A 21,542-nucleotide genomic window follows, 5' to 3' on the forward strand; every position below is an offset into this window, starting at 1 on the left:
CTGAGCGCTGAGCCGCACCCTGGAGTCCCCGATAGCGGGAATAGGGGTGGGACGGGAGACCCCGCATTTCTAACAAGCTCCCAGGTGCTGCTCGTCTGGGGACCACACTCAAGAGAGACTCTGCTTTAGGGCAATGCAGTCCAAAAGAAACACAACAATAGCCATAGACAATCTAAAATCTTCGGGTAGCCAGAGCTTTAAAAAGGGAAAAGAAACAGGTGAAATCGATTTCAATATACTTTATTTAACCCTATACATCCTATTATTTCCACATGTAGCCAATAGATAAACAGTGTTATTTTTAATGCTCTTTTCCTCCCAACTGTTCAAGATCCGGTGTGTATTTTACACTAAGAGCCCATCTCAAAACGGACTCTCAAGCTCCCGGCTCCCGCGTGGCTGCCAGCCCACACCGCAAAGCGCACGCACGTGCGGGACGAAGGAAGCGGCCCGAGAACTACACCTCTCGGCACGCTCCGGGCGCGTCCCGTGACGTACTTCCGGCGCAGCGGCGCCGACTAGGCGGCCGCCGGAAAACCACACTTCCCGGCGTGCTCCGGGCGCACCCTGTGACGCACTTCCTGCGCGGCGGCAACAGCGCGCCCCCGGCGGCTAAGCGGCGGGGCGCAACGACGGCTCGGGTCGCGGCGAGTGGCGGGCGGCCGGCCGAAGGGAACCGGGGCGGGGCGGCGGCGGCGGCCGCGGCCAGCGAGGGAGCGCGCGGGCGGCCTGGCCCCGCCCCCGGCCCGCCCCGGTGACCTTCAGGGCCCGGGCGGCGGGCGCAGGCCCCGGCGGCGGCGGCGACGACGGCGGCACGATGTTCGTGCAGGAGGAGAAGATCTTCGCGGGCAAGGTTCTGCGGCTGCACGTCTGCGCGTCCGACGGCGCCGAGTGGCTGGAGGAGGCGACCGAGGACACCTCGGTGGAGAAGCTCAAGGAGCGCTGCCTTAAGCACGTAAGGCCGGCCGGGCTTCAGGCCTCCCCCTCCCTCCGCCCCTTTTCCCGGCCGTCCCCGACACCCTCTCGACGCGCCTCCGCGAGCCGGGTCCCAGGCAGGGCGCTTTACTCTCTCTCCTCTGGTTTAACTCCGACGACAGCCCGGGCGGCGGGGCGCGTCGGGAGCGCAGGCTGGGAGAGGCGAAGTCGCCGCCGAAGCGAGGCCTCTAGCGTTTCCAGCATCCGCGCTTGCTGCTGCGATGCGGTTCCCGGAGCTGGGAGTTAGTGCCCGAGGAAGTAGGGACCCACGGGAGAGGTGCCTTCTCCTGACCTGCGGAGCTGGCTGCTTGGAGCCGCTTCCCGGGGCTGGCATGGGGGCCGGGGCCTGGCCCCGGCCACTGGTGCCCCGTAGCTGGAATCACTTAAAACAGTGAGGCCGCGGGACTCGTCCCTGCGCCCCTGCTTCCCGGCGGCCTTTACAGCGATTGCGTGGGTAGGTCCGGGAGAAGGGGCTTCTCGCCGAGAGGGCCACTTTCTAAAGTTTGTTCCCACGAAATATTCGTTGTCCAGTTCCTTAGGTTGCCAGTGTTTGGAACTAGTTCTTGGCTTTACCTCTGTAAGCTTCTCGACTCCGTATGGCAGGCCAAGACATCTATCTGTCTAACTGGCTGCCTAAGGAAACTCGATCCTTTGCACCATGTAGTGTCTCCATGTCGGAATTTAGGACAAAGAGGCCACAGCCTCTTAGTGTGCATTCCGTGTGATAAGTGATGTATCTATTAGTGTGGTCTCCAAGAATAAACTTACAGTTACTGTTCTAGTGACTGCCTATAAAATACTGTTGGGTCCCTCTTGGGAGTATGGTTCTGTGGAGGTGTCCTGTAACTGTCAGACGACAGGCCAGGGAGCGCTCTGGTTGCCAGTCCCCTTCTGGAACACGCTGGATGTGAATAACGGTCTCAGTCTCACATCAGGGGGGAGGGGGATCCAGGCTCACACACTTGGCTGCTTTCTTCTTTTACTTCTGAGCCAGTCAGGTGATTTCACCACCTAGAAAACCACCACGATAGCAGTAAGCTGCAAGGCTGGGAGCTCCATGAGCATGCAAGTTCTTAGAGCCAGGCTCTTTGCTTATCCAGTACATTTTTTAAAAACCTCCCTGAGATGCTGTGTCTCACCCACTCAGGACGGAAACTTCTTGAGGGCTGGATTTGTACTGACACACCCAGGGCCAGACTCTTGGTGGGCCCATAACAAACGTGTGGATTAATACCAGCACACTGCTGAGATACTGCGGGTTCGGTTCCAGACCACCACAACAAAGCGACTAGCACAATAAAGCTAACTGCACGAATTTTTTGATTTCCCAGTACATTTAAAAGTTATGTTTACACTATAGTCTATTATGTGTGCAATAGCATTATATCTGAAAAAGCAATGTACGTACCTTAATTTAAAAAAAATGCCGTTGGAAAAATGGCACCAATAGACTTGTTCACCACAAGGTTGCCACAAACCTTTAGTTTGTAGAAAACACAGTATCTGTGAAGCGAAATAAAGCAAGGCACAATAGAACGAGGCATGCCTGTAAACGGGAATAGATTGTCAGTCCAGAAGTGCATGGCTGTGGCATGTCACCTGCTGAGTCAGGCCAGAGGAAGCGAGTGGGTAAGTTGGTGTGGCGCTGAGTTAAACTCACTGATGGTGAAGACTGGCGTAACTGTCCTCACATTGTTTTATGGAGGGGAGCGAAGTGAGAATTCTGATTCACGGACACTTGCTGAGGGGGTTCAGGAGCACTCGGGGTTCATGAGGCAGCCAGTTTCCATGTGATGCTAATTATTAGGTTCCTGATACTGGTTGTTCCCGTCGCTGTTGGGATGTATCGTTTGGGATGTTTTCTGGCATTACCCTGCTCTGGCCTGAGATTTTATCCACTCTGCGATCTCTCCAGGTACGGAGACCCGAGCAGCAGGGGAGTTTCACAACCAAAGAGCCGACATAAATTATGGGACTCAGAGCCGAGCTGTCAGAAAGTACTCCCACCTCCGTGCCCATCCCATTCTGCGGGCAGCGTTCGCTGCCTCGTGGGCCAGTCAGCAGGCGTCAGTTAGGAAAGAGAGTTCTCAAGTTGTGGACTTGAATGTCACCCTGGAAACCAGTCCCTGAATGGTGTCGCTGCTTCGCTTCTCTTCTTCCTTCCCGGTTTTCCCCTGGTTCCTTCCTCCTTCCTTCCTCTTTCCCCTCTACCTTGAGAGGACACTGTGGGTTTCTTCCCCCCACAGTACTCCTGGGAGTTTTATTATTTTTTATACTTTTTTATTATGTATATATTTTTAATTCATAAAGCTGCTTTATTATTGAAGGTTTATTATCATAACTCTTATAGAAATGGATTATTGCTATTGTAGCCTTTCCCTTCTTGGTATTATATAGATTGGGACCACCATGGTGGTCTCTAGCCCAAGCTTGGAGAAAGGGGCAAAGTAAACCATCTTGTGTGACAGGAGGTTCATGATTTTAAGAGAGTTACATCTGCGACCTGGTAGGTGTTTTCTGTGTGTGGTAAACCTGCGTGAAATGGCCAGCACGTAACTTGCTGGTATGGCTATTAACATTTCTTAGCTCACATGAAGGTGTATCTTCAACTGACACATGACATCAAGGGTGAGAGAAACTGGTCTCCGCTCTTCTGGGGAGGCAGCGGCTCACTGGCTGTCAGAACCTCCCCCCTCCAGCGATGGGCTCTGCTGGGCTTTTGCTGTTACAGCCCAGCTCGCTCCATTGCTTCTGCTGAGAACAAAGCATGAAGTAGTCATGCATAGTATGGGTGACTCATGCTTATGTTTTGTTCCTGGCGCCTGTTGACGGCGCTGCAGGCTACAGTTTTTTTCCGGAACCAGCATGAGGATTATTTTGGACAATTGTGTTTCATAGACTGTATTATGAACTTGGCAAATCAGCTAGCCTGCAAATTTTAGAACTGGAAGCAGCACAGCCAGTACTTCTGGGAGCAGGGCCATTGTGAGATTCCAGGGTGGGGGGCGATCTCTGTCGTGAATGGTCAGAGTGTGTCCTACTCTTGGCTGGATTCCACTTTTGTCCCCCCACCCCGCCCCAGTTTTGTGTGCACCTGTGACAGCCCTGAAGCCCTTAAGATCCGTTTTTCCTGTTTTCAGTGTTAGATTGCTGAAAACCCCAGTTGCTCTTAAAACGCCAGTATTGAGAGGTGAAGTACGGGCTGAGCTTCTCTCTTTGGGTGAGCAGTGACGTGTGCAGGGTACCTTTGGTGGCAGAGGGAGGTGGTAAGGCGGCCCCGCTTAACCAAGGAAGGCTGTGGGGACCCTGGCACCGGGACCCTGGGGTGGGCATGTCCCCAGCGTCACAGCGGCCTCCCTCCAGCATGAACTTCAGCATCACCCCCGCAATGTGTGTTCTGCGGTTTGTGGGCCGCTGATCAGTGGGACACAACCACGTGCCAGGTGACCCCCTTCGGGCTCCCAGGAGGGGCCCCGCCAGCCACATCTGTAGCTTGCTTTGGGGTCTCTGTGGCCGTCGCTTGGTGAGTGATGAGCCGAGGCTAGTCGTGTCTCCTCGGGGTTTTGTGGGTGTTTAAGTGGTCAGGCCCCTGTTTCCTGCTCCCGTGGACCGGCCTCCTCTCTCTGCTGTGTCTCTCTCTCAGCTCCCTCTCGTTTACCTTGGAAGGAGGGAAACAAGTGCACAAACCATACTTAAATCTTTAGGTTCTTGGGAGACGACGGCCCTGCTATTTTCACTTTTTTTTTTTTTTTTTTTTGCGGTATGCGGGCCTCTCACTGCTGTGGCCTCTCCCGCTGCGGAGCACAGGCTCCGGACGCGCAGGCTCAGCGTCCATGGCTCACGGGCCCAGCCGCTCCGCGGCACGCGGGATCCTCCCGGACCGGGGCACGAACCCGCGTCCCCTGCATCGGCAGGCGGACTCTCAACCACTGCGCCACCAGGGAAGCCCTATTTTCACTTTTAAATCACTCTCCAGATATTTCTAGACTAAGGCAGCAATTCGGGTAGCCACTAATGACCAGCAGGGCGTTCAGTGTCAGAGCCGTGAGCCCGTTTGGGAGCACTTGGCGGGTCGGTGGCCGGGTGCTGCCCTCGGGGGCCAGGTGCTGTGGCGTTTCCTTTGGCTTCCACCGTTGCCAGGGATTCTCTGGTTTCATCTCTGCTTTAATTTCTTAGCTAGTCAGAAAACCAGTCAATTCTTGGTGCGGCTTTGGGCGTCAGGTCCTGTGTTATTACTATCATGATTAATTGATCTGCTGTCTTGAAACCATGTCTATGGTTTTTTCCTTCAGTGCGCTCAAGGGAGCTTAGAAGACCCCAAGAGTGTGACCCATCACAAATTAATACACGCTGCTTCGGAGAGGGTGCTGAGTGACACCAAGACACTCCTGGAGGAGAACGTCCAGGACGAAGGTAAGGGCGCCGCGCGGGCCGGGAGTGGGCAAGGGGGCAGCACCCTCAACGAGGATGTCCCGAGTGGGGCTGAGCAGGGAGATGCGTCGGTGACATGGTTTCATTTTCCTTTATTGAGACAAAGTGTGCGCCCTGGAAGAAAACAGATACTGAGGCTGAACCAGCAGCACGCATCTGAGAAACCAAATTGAATTTTGTTATTAATTCTGTTTCCAAGCAAAACCAAGGTCCCCAGAGCTGCTGCAGGCTTTATTTTGGGGGCTGGAAAGTACAGCCGTGGCGGTTGTTTCAGGCGTCTAGGAAGACGCTCTTAACGTACACACATCCATTTATTCACTCAGAGGCTTGTATGTGGAGGCGCCTGGGGAGAAAACTTTGGTTTTCTTGTCTTTCAAAGCACAATTTTAATTGTGGGATTCCCTCAAGTAATCTGTTTTGGAAATACTGGAATATCGTTTGCAGACCTCCATAGCGTCTGGCTGGCAAGCCCAGAGCCAGCTGGGCGCTGACCACGTTGTGGACTGTGGCCTCACCACAGCCCAGGTGCTTAGCTCTGAGGGTAAGACCAGACGCTGCGACCTCACAGACGTTCAAAACAAAAAAGCCCTTAAAACGAGAATGCCGGTCCCCTCTGGTGACCCTCAGCCAGGTTCCTGCCAGGCCTGAGCCTGTAGGTGAGCAGGGGCGGCGGACGTGGGAGCCGAAGGAAGGCTGGGGCTTGCGTGGACGCTCCGTGGAGGAGGCCCAGAGGGGACCCCTGCTTTTCCGTCCTTGGGTCACCTGGCACCCTTTGTGCCACTTTGTGGATGTGAGATAATAACCAGTGCGGTGCACTTTTTTTCCTAGATGTCTTGTTGCTGATCCAAAAGCGGGCTCCGGACCCGCTCCCCAAGATGGCTGAGGTCTCAGCGGAAGAAAAGGTAAGTTTCAGAGTTTGGAAGTGGATATCTCTGTGAGGGGAGGTCTCCCACATTGAAGACTTGAAAAGAAACATCTGTACACTGGTTGTCTGTGGACCCTGCGGGTCCCGTGGTCACAGGAGGTATGGTCATGGGGGTTTTCTGTTGTGGCCGGTTGGCCAGTGGACCGATGCCTTTCCGGGTGGCTGGTCTGATGACCGCCTCTGCTTTGGGGGCTGCAGAGAGGAGATTGCGGCACGTTCTCAGGGCCGGGTTTAGTCTTGAGCTCCCGTCCCTCCTCTCCTCAAGCAAGTCCTGACAGAAGAAAGTTAGGAAGTCGCTAAAGACCACCCACCAAACAAGGAATACAGGTGCAGGGGCGGCAGTGAAGGCTCCCGGGAGCACCGGCCTTCGCGGAGTCAGTCCTTGGAGTTGCCACTTGGCTGAGTCTTCCCTCTGATGCGGGCGCCCTGGGGAGACCGTGCCGGTCATTACCTGTGTAGTGGCCGCCCTGGAAGCTCGCTCCTCAGAAAGCCTGGTTTAGGAGGCTCATCTGTACGTGGAAGATTTACTCTGTCAACAGGCCTTTTTCTGCTCTGAGGCCAGATGCCCGGGACAGAGCAGTGCCGTGCTGGGGGGCATCCACGTTAACGCCCGTCTTTCCTTGGCTCCAGGGGTAGAGTTTCTTACTTACACCTCGAAACGCTCGGGAGCATTCACCCCAGAGAAGGCAGGCCAGACTCTGGGCCAGGCCCCGGGCCTGGTGGCGGAACGAGCTATTTTGGGTCTCCTGTGGGACAGGCGGCCGGGAGGAGGCCCTTCTTATCTGCAGCCACACCTGCCTTGGCGTGGCAGGCTGCGGGCACGGCTGCTCACTCCTCCGTTGGGGCCTGCCCTGAGTCAGCCCTGTTTCCCAGAACTGCTGGGTGGATCCAGTTCTCGGGTTACCATTTTGGTCGTTGGCAACTACGTGAACCTTGGTGACTGTGTGAACAGCGGGTTCCCATCACCCCCACGGTCTGGGTAACTTGCAGGGCTGTGGCCCTCACCTTTTTTTCTGTGCGCACTTGTAAAATGTTAATGTCCGTTTTTGTGAGTTATTATTAATTTTTATTTTTTATTTTTTTTATTTTTATTTTTTGCGGTACGCGGGCCTCTCACTGCTGTGGCCTCTCCCGTTGCGGAGCACAGGCTCCGGCCGCGCAGGCCCAGCGGCCATGGCTCATGGGCCCAGCCGCTCCGCGGCATGTGGGATCCTCCCGGACCGAGGCATGAACCCACGTCCCCTGCATCGGCAGGCGGACTCTCAACCACTGCGCCACTAGGGAAGCCCCACAATCCTCTTTTATTTTATTATTATTACTATTTTTTGCTGTACATGGGCCTCTCGCTGTTGTGGCCTCTCCCGTCGCGGAGCACAGGCTCCGGACGCGCAGGCTCAGCGGCCATGGCTCACGGGCCCAGCCGCTCCGCGGCATGTGGAATCCTCCCGGACCGGGGCACGAACCCGTGTCCCCTGCATCGGCAGGCGGACTCTCAACCACTGTGCCACCAGGGAAGCCCTATTATTAATTTTTAAAGTCAAAGTAGCATGTGTATTTAGAACGTCAAATAATACTACAGATACTCTAATAAAAGTCAGTAGCCTCCTATCCGTCCTGAGTCACACGCTCGAAAGGCAACCACTTGTAATTCTTTCGACTGTGATTCTCTTTCTGATTTCTAAACAACACGTCTTACTGTTATTTCTTGGAATCTCAACTTCAGACGCTGTTGGCTGCTTCTTGGTGGTCGGGGCAGCCCCTCCCCCAGCCTCCCCCGTAGCTCTTGCCATGAGTGTCAGATCATAACGTGGGTCAAAGATTCAGAGTCCCCGTTGTTGTTACTGTTATGTAAGCGTTGCTTTCTGCAGTGAGCAGTCTGCTAAGGTTAGCTGTCCTTTTTTTACGTAGGATTTTGTTTTTCCTGGAGTCAGTAATTGATTCCTTGTTTTGTTTGTTCTCTGTAGGCTTATCACTGAGATTTCAGATTCTTCACCAAAATTGATAAACCCCTCTGAAAACAGGGTCACAGGTGTGAGGCCATCTGCCGCTCCCACTTCCTGGGAGATGCCCCTCAGATCCGTCCGTCCGCCCACATCAGTTGTGCAGCCCGGGCTGGCCCGCCTCCCTCTGTGCTGGTCCTCCTGCGTCCCCCCCGTGTCTGCCTGTTCCCTGACCACAGACCTGCCAGCTCGGAGCAGCCCCAGGTGGTGCACTGCTCACTGGATCCACGGCGGGTGGGCTCAGCTGGGCCCTGAGCTCGGGAGTAGCTGTCAGGTCTGCCTCCCTCTCTGGAGGCTCTGGGGAGGCTCTGCTTCCAGCTCTTTCAGGGGTTTGGTGGAATCCAGTTCCCGCGGTTTGGAGGGCTGGGGTCCTGTTTTCCTGCTGGCTGCGAGCTGCCGCCACCCTCGGCTCCTGGAGGGCGTCTTCAGAGCCACCCGCGGGAGGTCTCACGCGTTGGATCCCTCTTGCTTTGTATCTCGATGGCCAGAGTTAGCCCCGTCCTGATTCAGGGCTCGCCTGATTAGGTGAGGCCCACCGAGGGTCACGTCCTTCAGGTCGCCGTGCCGTGTGATGTGACCTAACCCCAGAGTGAAGTCCACCTGCCACAGGCCCAGGGTCGTGCAGCCGTGATTGCCAGGGGCAGGGCTGTGGGGTGTCTTGGAGCCGTCCCCGCCTTGTGCCTGCCGTGGGGTTGAGTGTCTTGCTCTTGACTTGTTCTTGGTTTGGTGGGACCAGACCCCCTCCAGCATCGAGGAAGAGGAGGAGGTCTGGAGGCCCCGTGTCCAGCGTGCGGTGGCTGCTGAGCGAGCACCAGCCGTGTGCGTGATGGCGGTCTTGGCCCTGTCGCCAAGGTGTCTGTGTGGCGGGTGGGAGCCGGTCAGGTCTACTTTTCCTTCCTCTGTGCGTGGTCTGTTTCCTCCTCCCTGATTCCACCTGGAATTTTTAGGATCTCCTGATAACTCTTCAGAGGTCTGAAATTTCATGGTTCGCTTTGATGCACGTCTTTCCCCATTCACCATGCCTGGCACATTGAAGCTGGAGTTTCTGGAAGTTTTCTGGATTGTTTTGGTTGATTTCCTCCCCTCGTTTTGTCTTTTCTCTTTCTGGACCTCCTGTTGGATGTTGGACCTGCTTTCTGAGCGATGTTTAAATTTTCCAATTAGATGCTTGTTCTCAGATGACCTTTCGCAGCGTCCTGCCGTGCTCCTGGCCCTCTGAGCGCCGTGTCCAGTGCTCTCTCCTTTCAAGCTCCTCTCTTTCTTTCACCCTCTTTCACTTTTTCTGCCTCTGTTTTGGCCTCTGTCGTCCACGTCGCAGGCTTTCCTCACGTCCCCGTCAGAGGCCCTGGGAGCTCACTGGCTGCTCTGTGCCTGGCGGGTCGCGGCTGGGCCTGCCGTCCGGGGCTAGGACCACGCCTCTGCCCCCTGGGCTCCCTGGCTTGGGCTCCTGCAGCTCGCTCCCCCCCCGCCCCGCCCCCTCCGGCGTGGCCCTTGGCCCTGGGCTCGGCCGGGCCGTCCTCTATGCGCTCGGTCTCCACGGAGCTCTCCTTGTCCTTCCAGCTGTTTGCCGTCCTCTGAGAATTCGGTACTGTCTCTCTCAGTTGTATTTTCTTTATTCTTTTTGTGTCTGCCGTCTCTGTTCCTTCGCCGTCGCATGCGGGGGTTCCAGAAGGAGCAAAGGTGAGTGCGTGTTTTCGGCCAGTCTGCGTGGTCCTCTGCAGTCACCCGCCTGGCCGTCACCCCATGTGATGGTCATTCTGTGGCCACAGGAGACAGTGTCTGTCTTCCCTGTGTCCCGCACGGCCACGCTCCAGCGCCAGCAGGCTGCGATCGTGTCCCCTGTCCGTCCCTGAGGCCACGCACAGAAATCTCCAGAAGCCTCCCTGCTCATCAAGGCGTATATGGCTCCAGCTCCCAAGGACACTCGTTCTTCCCCTGGTTAGAGCTGTTTATTCAGCAAACATAACCTTGCCTCTTGTTGCTCTTCACTCACTGCCGACTTTCCAATTACTTTTCTGTTAGAAAAAACAAGAACAGAAAGCCCCGGATCGAGACGCCATCTTCCGAGCCACCGCTGACCTGCCCTCCTACGACATGGACCGGGCCGTGGTGCAGACCAACATGAGAGACGTGAGTGCCCGCAGGGCCCGCGGCTACCGCCTGGGAGCCTTTGCCACCGCGTGGGGCTGCGGGAGTTCCTGGAAGCCCTTGGGGAGCTGGGCGAAGGGGACACAGGAACTCTGTGCCCTGTTTTGGAGCTTCTTGTAAACAAATTAATTCAAAATAAAAAGTTTGAAAAGACGTTGAAAGGCAGGACTGAAAGGATAGATACTATGGGAAAAATGTTAGTTTTGTCCTAAGGTTGGTAAAAAGCTTTCAGAAAGAAATCTGACTCTTGTTTATCTTGGATTGGAAAGTTCTAAGTTAACAAAGCTGAGTGTTCCCAGTGCTCCCGAGGGAGGGCTGGGCAGGAGTAGGGGACGGCCGCCCCCGGGACTGAGGGCCAGTCGAGCGTCTCTGCCTCAAGCTGGTTCGGTTCAGGAACACGCCTCTCCGGGGTCTCTTCCAGAGAGTTCCTTGTTGATCAGGGCATCGGAACCCGGGCACACCTGTCTCTTCCCAGCCTGTGTGTGTGTGTGTCTCACGATGGCCGAGATTTATGGGGGTTGGGGGAGGGAGCTGGCGGTGGGGGGTTCTAATGACATTCCCAGCAGCCCCTCTTTTTGAGAAGATGAATCGGCTGCAGGTGAAAATTAGAGACCTGCGTCTGTGGAGCCCGTGGAATCAGTCACTTTTCTTCAGTGAAGCCAAAGGAGGGCTCTCAGCTCACTTAGTGACCAGTGGGCCAGACACCTTCCTCGTGGGCTGGATGGCTGAGTGACATCACCAGGTGTTTGTGTGTCTGTGTCACCTGCGGGGGGCCGTGTCACAGCCCCCCGTCCGTGCCAGCCAGAGCGTCTCCTGCCCGCCCTCCTGAGACACCTCGTTCCTGTTCTCCTCAGTTATCTGGACATCGTGTGACTCACAGATCTGGAATTTTAGGACAGGGCATGTCATCTCAGATCCAAGTAGCTTTGTTGAGCATCTTTTCCTCTCTCTGCAGTTCCAGACGGAGCTCCGGAAAATCTTGGTGTCTCTCATCGAGGTGGCACAGAAGTTGCTGGCGCTGAACCCGGACGCGGTGGAATTATTTAAGAAGGCAAACGGTAGGAGCACGCCCCAGGGTGGACGCTTACCCTCGGCCGTTCCTTGTACCTGGGAAGGGCCAGTAGGTGGAGGCTTGGTGAACCACTCTCACCGCCGTCCCGTGTTTATGCAGGCGACAGCTGATGGTCCTCTCTCGGGTTTTCTGAGCTGTGAGAGATTTGCCACAAACGCCTGGTCCTCAGACACTGCAGCGGCCCTCCAAGGGGCTCGGGCGAGCACCCCTCGCGCGGCCGGGCACTGCCTGAGGCCCTCACAGTGCCGTGTCTTGCCCGCAGCCATGCTGGACGAGGACGAGGATGACCGTGTGGACGAGGCGGCCCTGCGGCAGCTCACAGAGATGGGCTTTCCCGAGAACAGAGCCGTGAAGGCCCTGCGGCTGAACCAGTACGTGCTCCCTCACCAGACGCGGCAGGCTTGGTCTTGTGGGGTCCCCCGTGGGACCCAAACCCTTTGATTGAATTGTTTCCAATACGTGTGAGTGTTTAAAGAGGACCTGAAATGCATGTCCCGGGAGTAACGTGACTGGGCGTCTCCAGGTGTTTCAGGGCAGTTGGAAATCGACTCACGTATTGGGAACGTGACGTATGATGATGGTTCTGTGCATTTCACTGGGCTGTGTTTTATGGGAACTCAAATCGAAGCTTGTTCACAGTAGGGCTGTGGTCAACTCCAGAAGTTACGTGGTGGTGTCCTCAGTAGTCTCCTGTAGTTTCTTGTTTCTAGTTACTTGCCCTTCGTTTATGTTCAGATCTGAAATAAATCATCTGTAACTGACAGATGGTCAGTGGGCTGTGTTCTTTTTTGCTTTGGACCCAGACTCTCGTGTGTACCTCCCGGGTTTGGTTTCCTTTACTTTGCCCGTGGGTTTCCGTGTTCTGGCTGGGGCCTCAGGGCAGTTTGGGGCAGGGCCAGAGCTCCAGACATGCCAGATTCTCATTACAGGGATCGGCAGCTCGTGGTAGGGAAGCCATGAAGTCGGAGAGGCTTTTCTTGGGGAAACAAAGGCCCTGGCTCCCTGGCCTGGGGCTGCTGCACAGAGCCCCTCTTACCTTGCAGCATGTCGGTGCCACAGGCCATGGAGTGGCTAATCGAGCACGCAGAAGACCCCACCATAGACACGCCGCTTCCAGGCCCGGCCTCGCAGGGAGAGGCGGGCGCCGAGGCCGCCCCCACCGGGGGGGCCGCTGCCGCCGGGACCAGCGCGGAGGATGAGGAGGCCAGAGACGAGCTGACGGAGGTCTTCAAGAAGATCCGGAGGAAAAGGGAGTTCCGCGCAGACGGCCGGGTACGTGTTGACGGGCCTGGGTCGGGCAGGTAGAGGTGCTGGTTCTCCCGAGGCTGCATCGTGCAGAGGAAGCTGCAGCCACGTTGGCGACCGCAGGCTGAGCCGCCGGCCCTGTAGAAAGCGAGGAGGCCGGGGGAGGAGTCTGCACACAGACCTGGGGCCCCTTGAGTCCCCGGGTTTAGCGTGAAGTTTTCCTCGCTGGCGTCCAGGTGGCTGTGTTTTCCTCCGAACGGTTAGTCCACACGCCTGTCATCTGAAACACTCGTGATCGGGTCCTGTCCGTATCATCAGCGTCCTCGATCCGAGGGGTTGGTCGGGGGTGCTGCCCAGAGACTGGAGGGCCACCCGCCCACCTCGTGGGACCGTCTTGTGAGCGGGCAGGCTGCTCAGGCTGCCGTCCACCAGGTAACCCGGCGTCTGTGGGATTCAAGGGCCCGGGGCCCCGGGGCCTCTGGCTGTACTTGGCCAGCTGCCCGTAGTGCGTCTTCATGGCCACCTCGTCACTGTCATCTCATGTTTGACACTTTTGTGTCTCCCTGTTCGTTTTCACTGCTCTCTTCTTTCATTAGGGTTTCATTTTAATTTAACCTGCTTGGCTGTTTTTCATATTTTGAGGATGTTCTGGTTATTCGTCAGCTCATAGCTCTGTCTGCTCTGGCGTTAGGGCTCCGATTCTTCGTGTCCTCCTGATTCTGCTCGTGGCCTGGTTTTCTCGGGGTGCGATGCCTCATCGTGGGCTCACCTGTGGGCTTGTGTTTCTGCGGGACTCCCCATTGGCCGGGCTGTGGGGCGCCCTCTGTGGTTGATTCAGAGTTTGCTTCTGTGGGGTTGAGCGGGACCCCGAGCCAGGGGCCAGCTTTCATGCTGACCATCCGGCAGGGCTCCTGGGCCATGCAGAGTGTGACCCACGGCGCTGGGGTGTGGGTCTTCCCCTGCCCCTCTCTCTGGGGATGCAGACCCTGCACAGGGTCCTGGTTTGAAGCTCCAGCCCCCCACCTTGCATGGACCCAAGGTCGGTGTCCTGTGTGTGATGTTAGGCCCCAGCCCCGCCCTGATGAGGCCTGTGCCCGCCATCCCCCCAAGGCACACCCTCTGGGAGGCTAGTTTGTTGTTCCTTTGTTTCTGTTTCTTCGGGGTTTTCCCTTTTTGAGTTCTGCTACGTGTTCAGAAGTACCTGGTTACTTTAGTCCCGAGTTTCCCGGTCCTGAAGGACGTGTATCTTGTTGGCTTAGTCTTTTGGAGAAAACCCAGCCCAGGTCGGGCACTTGGGCCCCTGTTCGGGAAGGGCAGCCTCTCCGTGGGTCCTCGTGCTGTTGGGCTCCACGCGTTCTCCTGTGGAGGTCCTGCGTGGGCCTCATCAGGGCCGCTGCCGGGTAGTTCACGGTCTTGGTCACCGACTTAAAGGCCTTTCCTCCTCTGGGTGTCGTTCTTGACCATCTTAACATGCTCATTTTCCCAAAAGGGTGTCGAGGCTTGAGGGGCCAGGGCCTTTGATCCTGTACCCGTCAGGGGGACGGTCCGATAAGGGTCAAGACGTTAGTTTAGATCTGGGGAGACTGGACTGGACAGCAGGGCTTGGACTTGAGACCCAAACAGACGTTTTGCTGCCTTGCACCCCCTGCTCCTAACATCCCCCCCAGCACCCCCCCAGCTGCAGACAGGACAGTGACCGTGCAGGGCCTGTGGGCGCAGGGCCCCTCTCCCAGTGCTGGGAAGACAGGCGGGCGGAGCATCTGGAATCATCCCCAGATGTCCTGGGGCATCATTTCCTGGGCTGAGACAGGAGTCTGGAGAGAGGATGGTTTTTATTGAAACCAGTGGCAAAGGCCATCCTATCCTTGGGTTTCAGAGTAGATTCCGGGCGATTTTATGTGACCTTGATATCAAAATACTACCGCCTGCTGGGCTCTGCGCCCAGCGATCACTCAGAGGGCCCTGGAGATAGGAAGTGGCCCTGGAAGGCAGAGGAAGTGGATCCTAAGCAGAAAGTGCTGACTTGTGAGCTCACTGCATGCCGTTTGCTCCAGCTGAACGCCTTTCCTGATCTGCCCGCAGCTGCTGCTGCTTCTGTTGGGTTCTCTTTGAAACAGTCCAGACTGACTGCACAGTGGAAGGGGTGCTGTCCACGAGGCCAGAGAGTGCCGGGGCCACGCGAGCGCCCACATGCTGACCCGAGGGGCCGGTGGCGTGAGGCCAGCCGACATCCGTGCGAAAGCTGGGGGAAGATGACGTCAGGACCTTAAAGGGCACGGTCCGACCTTCAGGGAATTAAGAGAATCCTTTGAAACTTTGATGAAGCCTTTACCTTTTTGTGCAGAGTTGAGCCTTTCAAAGGATGTAGAATAAAAGTCAAGGATAAAGTGAAGGAATGTGTCGTCATGTGACTTTTGTCCGAAAAGTGTACCCCCCAAACATGGAGCGCTTGGGTCATTGTTCCTTCCAAAAACCAGCATGTGTTTAACTTGCAGCTTAAATTTTGTTAAATACGTTCAGAATTAATTTTAGTTTCTTTTTTTCTTTTTTTTTTTTTTCTTTTTTTTGCGGTACACGGGCCTCTCACTCTTGTGGCCTCTCCCATTGCGGAGCACAGGCTCCGGACGCGCAGGCTCAGCGGCCATGGCTCACGGGCCCAGCCGCTCTGCGGCATGTGGGATCCTCCCGGACCGGGGCACGAACCCGTGTCCCCTGGATCGGCAGGCGGACTCTCAACCACTGTACCACCAGAGAAGCCCTAGTTTCATTTTTTTTTTTTAAGATAAAGTGTGTCAAAAATCACTGACATTTTTGTCTCCGCTCAAATGGGAATTGCTGATGTGACCTTTCTCTGACACGCTCGTCCTGGATGATGAGCCCTCTGGAATAGGCTGCGTGAGGTTGTGAAGACAGGTCTACCCAGACAGTCACGGGGACACACCTAGAAGAACCTGGGGTGGGAAGGCGAGCCTCTGGCCGAGAGCAGGCACGCCCTCCACCTCCCGGCTCCGTCCCTCTGTCGTTCAGAAAACCAAGAAGTGTTTCAGTAAAGCTGTAGGGAAACAGAGTCTTGAGAGAGGAAACCCCATGGTGTTGCTTTAAAACACCCCCTGCCAAGGTGCTGCTCGTGAGACGTGGCTCAGCCCCACAGCCTTGCTGCCGGGGCCCCCGTGAGCGCGGCACTGAGGCCCGGCTTCTCCTCTAGGCCGTCATTGCCCTGATGGAGATGGGATTCGACGAGAAGGAAGTGATGGACGCCCTCAGAGTGAACAACAACCAGCAGAACGCCGCCGTGAGTACCAGGCCGTGCCTCGGTGACGCCCCATGTGTCCTGAACACTCTGTGTGTGGTCACCTTCCCGTGCAGTCAGTTACTTTGGTTTTGAAACGAAACAATGGGGTAGATGGCTCAAACAGTATACAATTTTTTAAATACTGAGAAAATTCTGGGCTTTGCCTTTCAGAAAAACGTACATGTTCTGTGGGTGACTGTGTTACACCAACGCTAAGATGGTTCCCATCCTGTGCACACACGCCCACGGCCGATGGAGAGCTGCCTGGGGAGGGGCTGGGGGGCGACAGCTTGGTCCACTTGGGGGAATAGAGCTAGTCTGGCCCACAGGAACCAGGGAGGCGAGGTGGGCCTGTGCTTTAGCCGTTCCTGACTCACTGATGCGCCAAGAGGTGCTCGCTCAAGCCCAGGGCCGCTTCCCGCGACAGAGCCCAGGTGTGCTGTGCGTGTCTTACCTTCTTCTCCCAGCGCTCGGGCGGGTGAAGCTGGCGCCCGGTCAGGTCCTGGAGAAGCTGCAGCCGTTACATTGAGCTGCGGTGCCAGGATCTGCCAGGAAAGCCAGGCTGGTGCTTCGTCTCTGTGGCCCGTCCTGACGTGTGTAGCACCTGGGTCCGGGCTGGGCTTGCTTTTCTGTCAAGGCCCCTGCCGGTCAGGGCAGCCCTGGGAGCTGACCAGGAGCCCTGGCTGCAGTGTTCGGGTTGATGGGGTCCGGAGGGCACTAACAGCTGTTGCTCTTGTGTTCGCAGTGCGAGTGGCTGCTGGGAGACCGCAGGCCCTCTCCTGAGGAGCTGGACAAGGGCATCGACCCCGACAGCCCTCTGTTTCAGGCCATCCTGGATAACCCCGTGGTGCAGCTGGGCCTGACCAACCCTAAAATCTTACTAGGTGTGTGCCTTCTTTCTGCTTGTGCAGGGGCGGGACCTGCCTGCCACACAGATGTCACCGGCCGATACCACAGCCGCCACGCCCCAGCAGCTGCCCCTGCAGGGTCCCGGGTGGCTGCAGCCTGAGTCACTGTAGGGCCCGGAAATCAGGTCGTGCTCGTGGCGTGACAGCCTCTTGTTCGGTGACTCCATTCAAGGTGTGAAAAACCAGTTAAAGTGGATTATCTAGTCTGGGAGAGTGTAGCCAGCACCCAACAGGTTAGGACCGTGTGTGAGGGGCTGTTGGTTGATTGTAGCTCTTACTCTTTGAAAGGGTTTCTTTGGCATTTGTTTTGACTGTGAGATATAATACACATACAAAAGCGTACATAATTCTTGTAACTTTGAAGAGTAATAATAAAACTAATAACCGTGTTCCTGCCACTCAGCTTTAGCCTAGAGTCCCTGGGGCGCCCCCCGCCCCCTGCTGCGGTGACCACGCCGGCGTTTGCCACTCCTTTGCTTCCTCAGCCGTGTTGCCGCGGGTGTCTGTGTGCTTAAACCATTCAGTTGCCGCCTCTTGTGTTCTGGGCCAGCTGCTGGGACCGACTTTCTGAAGGGCCGTAAAGTACTTCATTGTGTGGATGAAGTCAGTACCGTGGCCGACTGCGCTGCGCTGCTGCCCGACGGTGCCTGCGTGGCTTCCTGGCCTGCGGGCTGCTCTGCGCGCTCCCGTGGCCGCTCCTGTTGCAGGACGGTTTCCCCAGGCCTTGTGCCCTGGGCCGGGCTGGCGGGGCCCAGGCGTGTGTGTGTGTTGAGCCTGCCTTCCAGAAAGGGCGCCCCCCGTCCACAGCAGCTCACAGCCCCTGCCGCTGGTCCTCCCGGAGCAGCCGCCCAGGCAGGCACAGGTGCTTCTGCGTGCGTGGCTATTTCCCTGATCTCTAAGGCCCAGCCCCTTCCAGAAGTTTCAGCCTCTTCTAGGACCTCTGCTGGGAAAGGCCTTCTGCCTGACTTGTGGCTGCTTTCCCTGTTGGATCGTCTTCTTATCACTCGGAAACTTCTTCCTGCCTGCCACACGCTGATCCTTTTAACAGACGTTTAGATCTCAAAGATCATTCGTTGGTTTCTGGCTTCTTTATTTATCACTTTGATGAACAGATGTCCTGTATTTTAATGCAGCTGAGTGTGTGGGTTTCATTGATGATGTCAATCTTTAAAGAAAGCCCTCTGATCCCAAGGTCAGGAAGACCTTCACCTTTATCTTTTTCTAGTAGTTTTAAAGTTTCTTATTGAAGTCTGTGGTCTCCCTGGAGGTGTGTGTGGCATGAAGTAGGGATTTTTTCTCTTTGTGCCCAAACTCTGTACGTCAGCGACGTGTCCTGTCGTGAGTTTATTTCGCTCTTTGTACCAGGCGCTCAGCAGTCCTTTCCACACCGAGAGCATCTTCCCGCCCTCCGGCTCCTCGGCCACCTCAGGAGATTCACATGCTGCCTGGGGTCTGTCCAAAGCCTTTTCTAAAGCAATTCTTGTAGTATCTGACCACTGAGTGTGTGATTTGCTGTAGGTTTTTTTTTTAATTTCTGAAGATATAATTGGTCAGATTAAGGAAGTTCCCCTTTCCCTCCAGCTTAGACGCTAAGTGTTCTTAATCATGGATAGGTGGTCAGTTTTACTGGATGCTTTTTCCCTGTCTATTGAGATTACCGTGTGGTTTTGCATCTGCTAAATTGAGTGTTTCTCCCATTTCTAAAACAAACCACACGGAGTGAGTGCCACCCAGTCTGCAGGCTCTGAGTCGGTGACCTGGACAGGACACACACTGGCCCAGGGTCCTGCCCCCTCAGGCCCCAGGTCCCAGGCCTCCTGCAGTCGCCAAGTCCCCGCCTGGAGAGAATGACCTGCCTGTGAGGTCACCGGCCTGTGGGCACCCCTGCAGCTACACACTTCTCTCAAGGCATTTCCGGTAGGATTTTTAATGACCTTTGTCTCTTTAGATGAAGTAAAGCAGTCATTCTAGAACGTTTGGAAAGCACAGAAAAGCGTGGAGAAGTAGAAGTCACCCCTCCCTCATCGGTGGGTTTCCTCCTGGTGGTCTTGCGGGGTCTGGAACAGATGCAGCCACACTGCAGGGCAACTTTATCCTGCTTATTTTCTCATCCCATTTGATGCCTTTTCTCTTGGTGCATTTTTTACTCTTTTAAAAATGAGATTTTAGTGGTACAGGTGTTTCATTCTATAGATCTGTCACGTTATTTAACAAATACCGTTCCCCTGTTTCTGGTCATTTAGATTGTTTTTCGTTTTGTTGCTTTTGAACCTACTCCACCTCCTCTTCGGGTGCAGCTCCCGTTCCCTAAGGACAGGCAGCTCTAAGTCAGATGACCCGGTCGAAGAATACAGACGTTTAAGCTCTTGGTGACGCCTTGACAGCTGACGGGGCCTCTGTCTGGCTGAGATGCCCGCCCTCACCCCCACTCCTCGCACAGGGACCCAGAGGCTCCGTCTGTTCCTTTGAGCACTTGTCTTCCGGCCGTTGGTGTTCTTTCACTTGTCCCCTCTGCACCGTCCACCCGTCGTGTTTCAGCTGCCTTGTTGAGCTTAGAGCTTTGTTAACGGCTCTTTATACATTAGGAGCATCCTTGGTCGCGTGCCGCACTTTTCATTTTTAATGCACGAGACGTGCAGAAGAAAGACCTTCCTCAGATACATCTTCATCTCTGGTTTTTCATATTTAATGCGTTTTTCATCGTTTTGTGCAGCTCTCTCCTCCTTCTGGAATTACTTTTGCTAAACCCACTGTATATTTCGTTCTCTCAGATGTCACGTCATCTTTCTGGATTCTCTTTCTGATATTTTTAACTGGTTTGCAGAGGATTTTAATCAGGAGGGCTTGGTTGCCGGGGGGTGAGGGCGTCAGGTCGTAAACATAATGAAATCAGACTTTCATGCTGAGCCCTGCGGTGAGGCCCTGTGGCCCTGAGCAGCTGTGAGCACCTTGAATAAATGCTTCCCATGAAGCCCGTAAACTTGGGACCACTTTCAGTGACATGATTTGACACTGGCAGACGTGACAAGGTCTGGCATAGAGCCGTGCTTCCCAGACGTGAGGGCGACCGTCCGCCCTGCGGTCGCTGATGAGTCTCACCAAGTCGGCCGGCGTGTGTCTGGGCTGTAGAGCTGTTTGCTGGAGGCACCTCTGTTTGTGGTCGGACATTTTATGGAAGTGTTTAGAAATGCAAAGTTTTCATTACAAAGAGCTGCTCGTTTTTAATGTGCTAGTTTTTTTTTTTTAAGTCACTCTTTAACATTGAACATTCTGATTTTTCCAATTAGGTATTATTAAATTGGCAACAGTATCCTTATGTAAGTCTTTTCTGCATCTGACTGTTTTGTCAGGGTAGGGCTGGAAGTGGAGTTACTGAGTCACAGGCTGTCACTCTTTTAAGATTCCCGGTAGCTGGTGCCAGACTGCTTTCCAGAATCGCTGTGCCTGTGAGCGCGCGGGCACGCCGCCCCACCCTGCCAGCAGCAGCGCCCTGTGTCAGCTCCCTAGACGCTGTCGGGTGGCGGCTAGCAGGGGTTTCTGGGCCCCGGCCACAGAGGACGTACCCTTTAGTCCCTGCAGCTGCATGTCCGGGTCTGCGGGTTGCAGGCCCTCAGGCAGCCCCGTCGTGTCCCCGCAGCGTTCGAAGACATGCTCGAGAGCCCGCTGAGCAGCACCCAGTGGATGAACGACCCCGAGACGGGCCCAGTCATGCTGCAGATCTCCCGCATCTTCCAGACCCTGAACCGCACGTAGGCCGCACGCTCCAGCCGCCGGGTCCAGGAGGGCGGCCTCTTCCTTCCCAGCCGAGGGCTGGGAAGAGCGGGCAGACCCCGGGGTGCCCCTGGGCTGGGGAGGGGAGAAGGGTGGGCCGGAGGGGGCCCCACCCCGGGTGTTGGGCGCCCGGGCCACACTCGTGCTTGGATCTTCCTGCAGAAAAACCTCTGTGGCGGCAGCGCGCTCGGCCGTGCCTCTCGCCTCTGACAGTGTTTACAGACAACGTCGTCACCCCGGGAAGGGGTCACCTCCCTCCAGTGTCCCTCTGGGCCCTTGAAACGCTACTTGAATTGACCTGTAGGCGCTGCTCGTAGAGTCCACTTGTTATTTGAAAGATGGCATGTTTCAATCCAAAGTGTTAACGTCAAGGGTACTAACTTAAGTACAAAAACTCGCAGACGACTTTTCTTTAATAAATAAATACCCCTTTTCCAATTTTCTGTCTCAATCTTATTTCAGTGCCAGAGAGGAAGCTGCGTGCGTCCTGGTGACGTTCGCACTCTCGACACAGAGCACGCGCACCTCCTCACCCGGGACGCGTGCTGCCGCCCCGCTGACGCTTTCTTGGCGGACGCGCACGTCTTCCTTGGAGTCGAGGGACCGTGCCGTCACCTAGCCGGCCTGCGTTCCCGAGTCTCCGACGGTGGAAGCTGAGCGCCACAGGGACTTGCCCTGCCTGTCTCTGGCCGCCGTTTTTTTAAAACATTATCTGTGTTTTTAAATGAGAACTGACCCAGCCGCACCATCCGGGGGCTGGCCTGGTGCGTGCCAG

At 55.7% G+C, this 21,542-nt stretch overlaps 1 protein-coding gene across 1 annotated transcript; it reads left to right on the plus strand.

The window, feature by feature from the left end:
* Positions 1-710: 710 nt before the first annotated feature.
* UBAC1 (UBA domain containing 1) lies at positions 711-21,207 on the plus strand. Its single transcript, XM_081237356.1, has 11 exons — positions 711-955; positions 5,268-5,388; positions 6,235-6,308; positions 10,354-10,461; positions 11,435-11,537; positions 11,814-11,922; positions 12,595-12,823; positions 16,002-16,088; positions 16,834-16,972; positions 20,634-20,745; positions 20,930-21,207. Exons 1-11 carry the CDS (start codon positions 818-820, stop codon positions 21,045-21,047), a joined length of 1,338 nt encoding a protein of 445 aa, XP_081093482.1. The 5' UTR covers positions 711-817; the 3' UTR covers positions 21,048-21,207.
* The last annotated feature ends 335 nt before the right edge of the window (positions 21,208-21,542 follow it).

The sequence above is a fragment of the Mesoplodon bidens genome (genome assembly GCF_964165515.1).
Source record: "Mesoplodon bidens genome assembly, chromosome: 6".
NCBI classification, from domain to species: Eukaryota; Metazoa; Chordata; class Mammalia; order Artiodactyla; family Ziphiidae; genus Mesoplodon; species Mesoplodon bidens.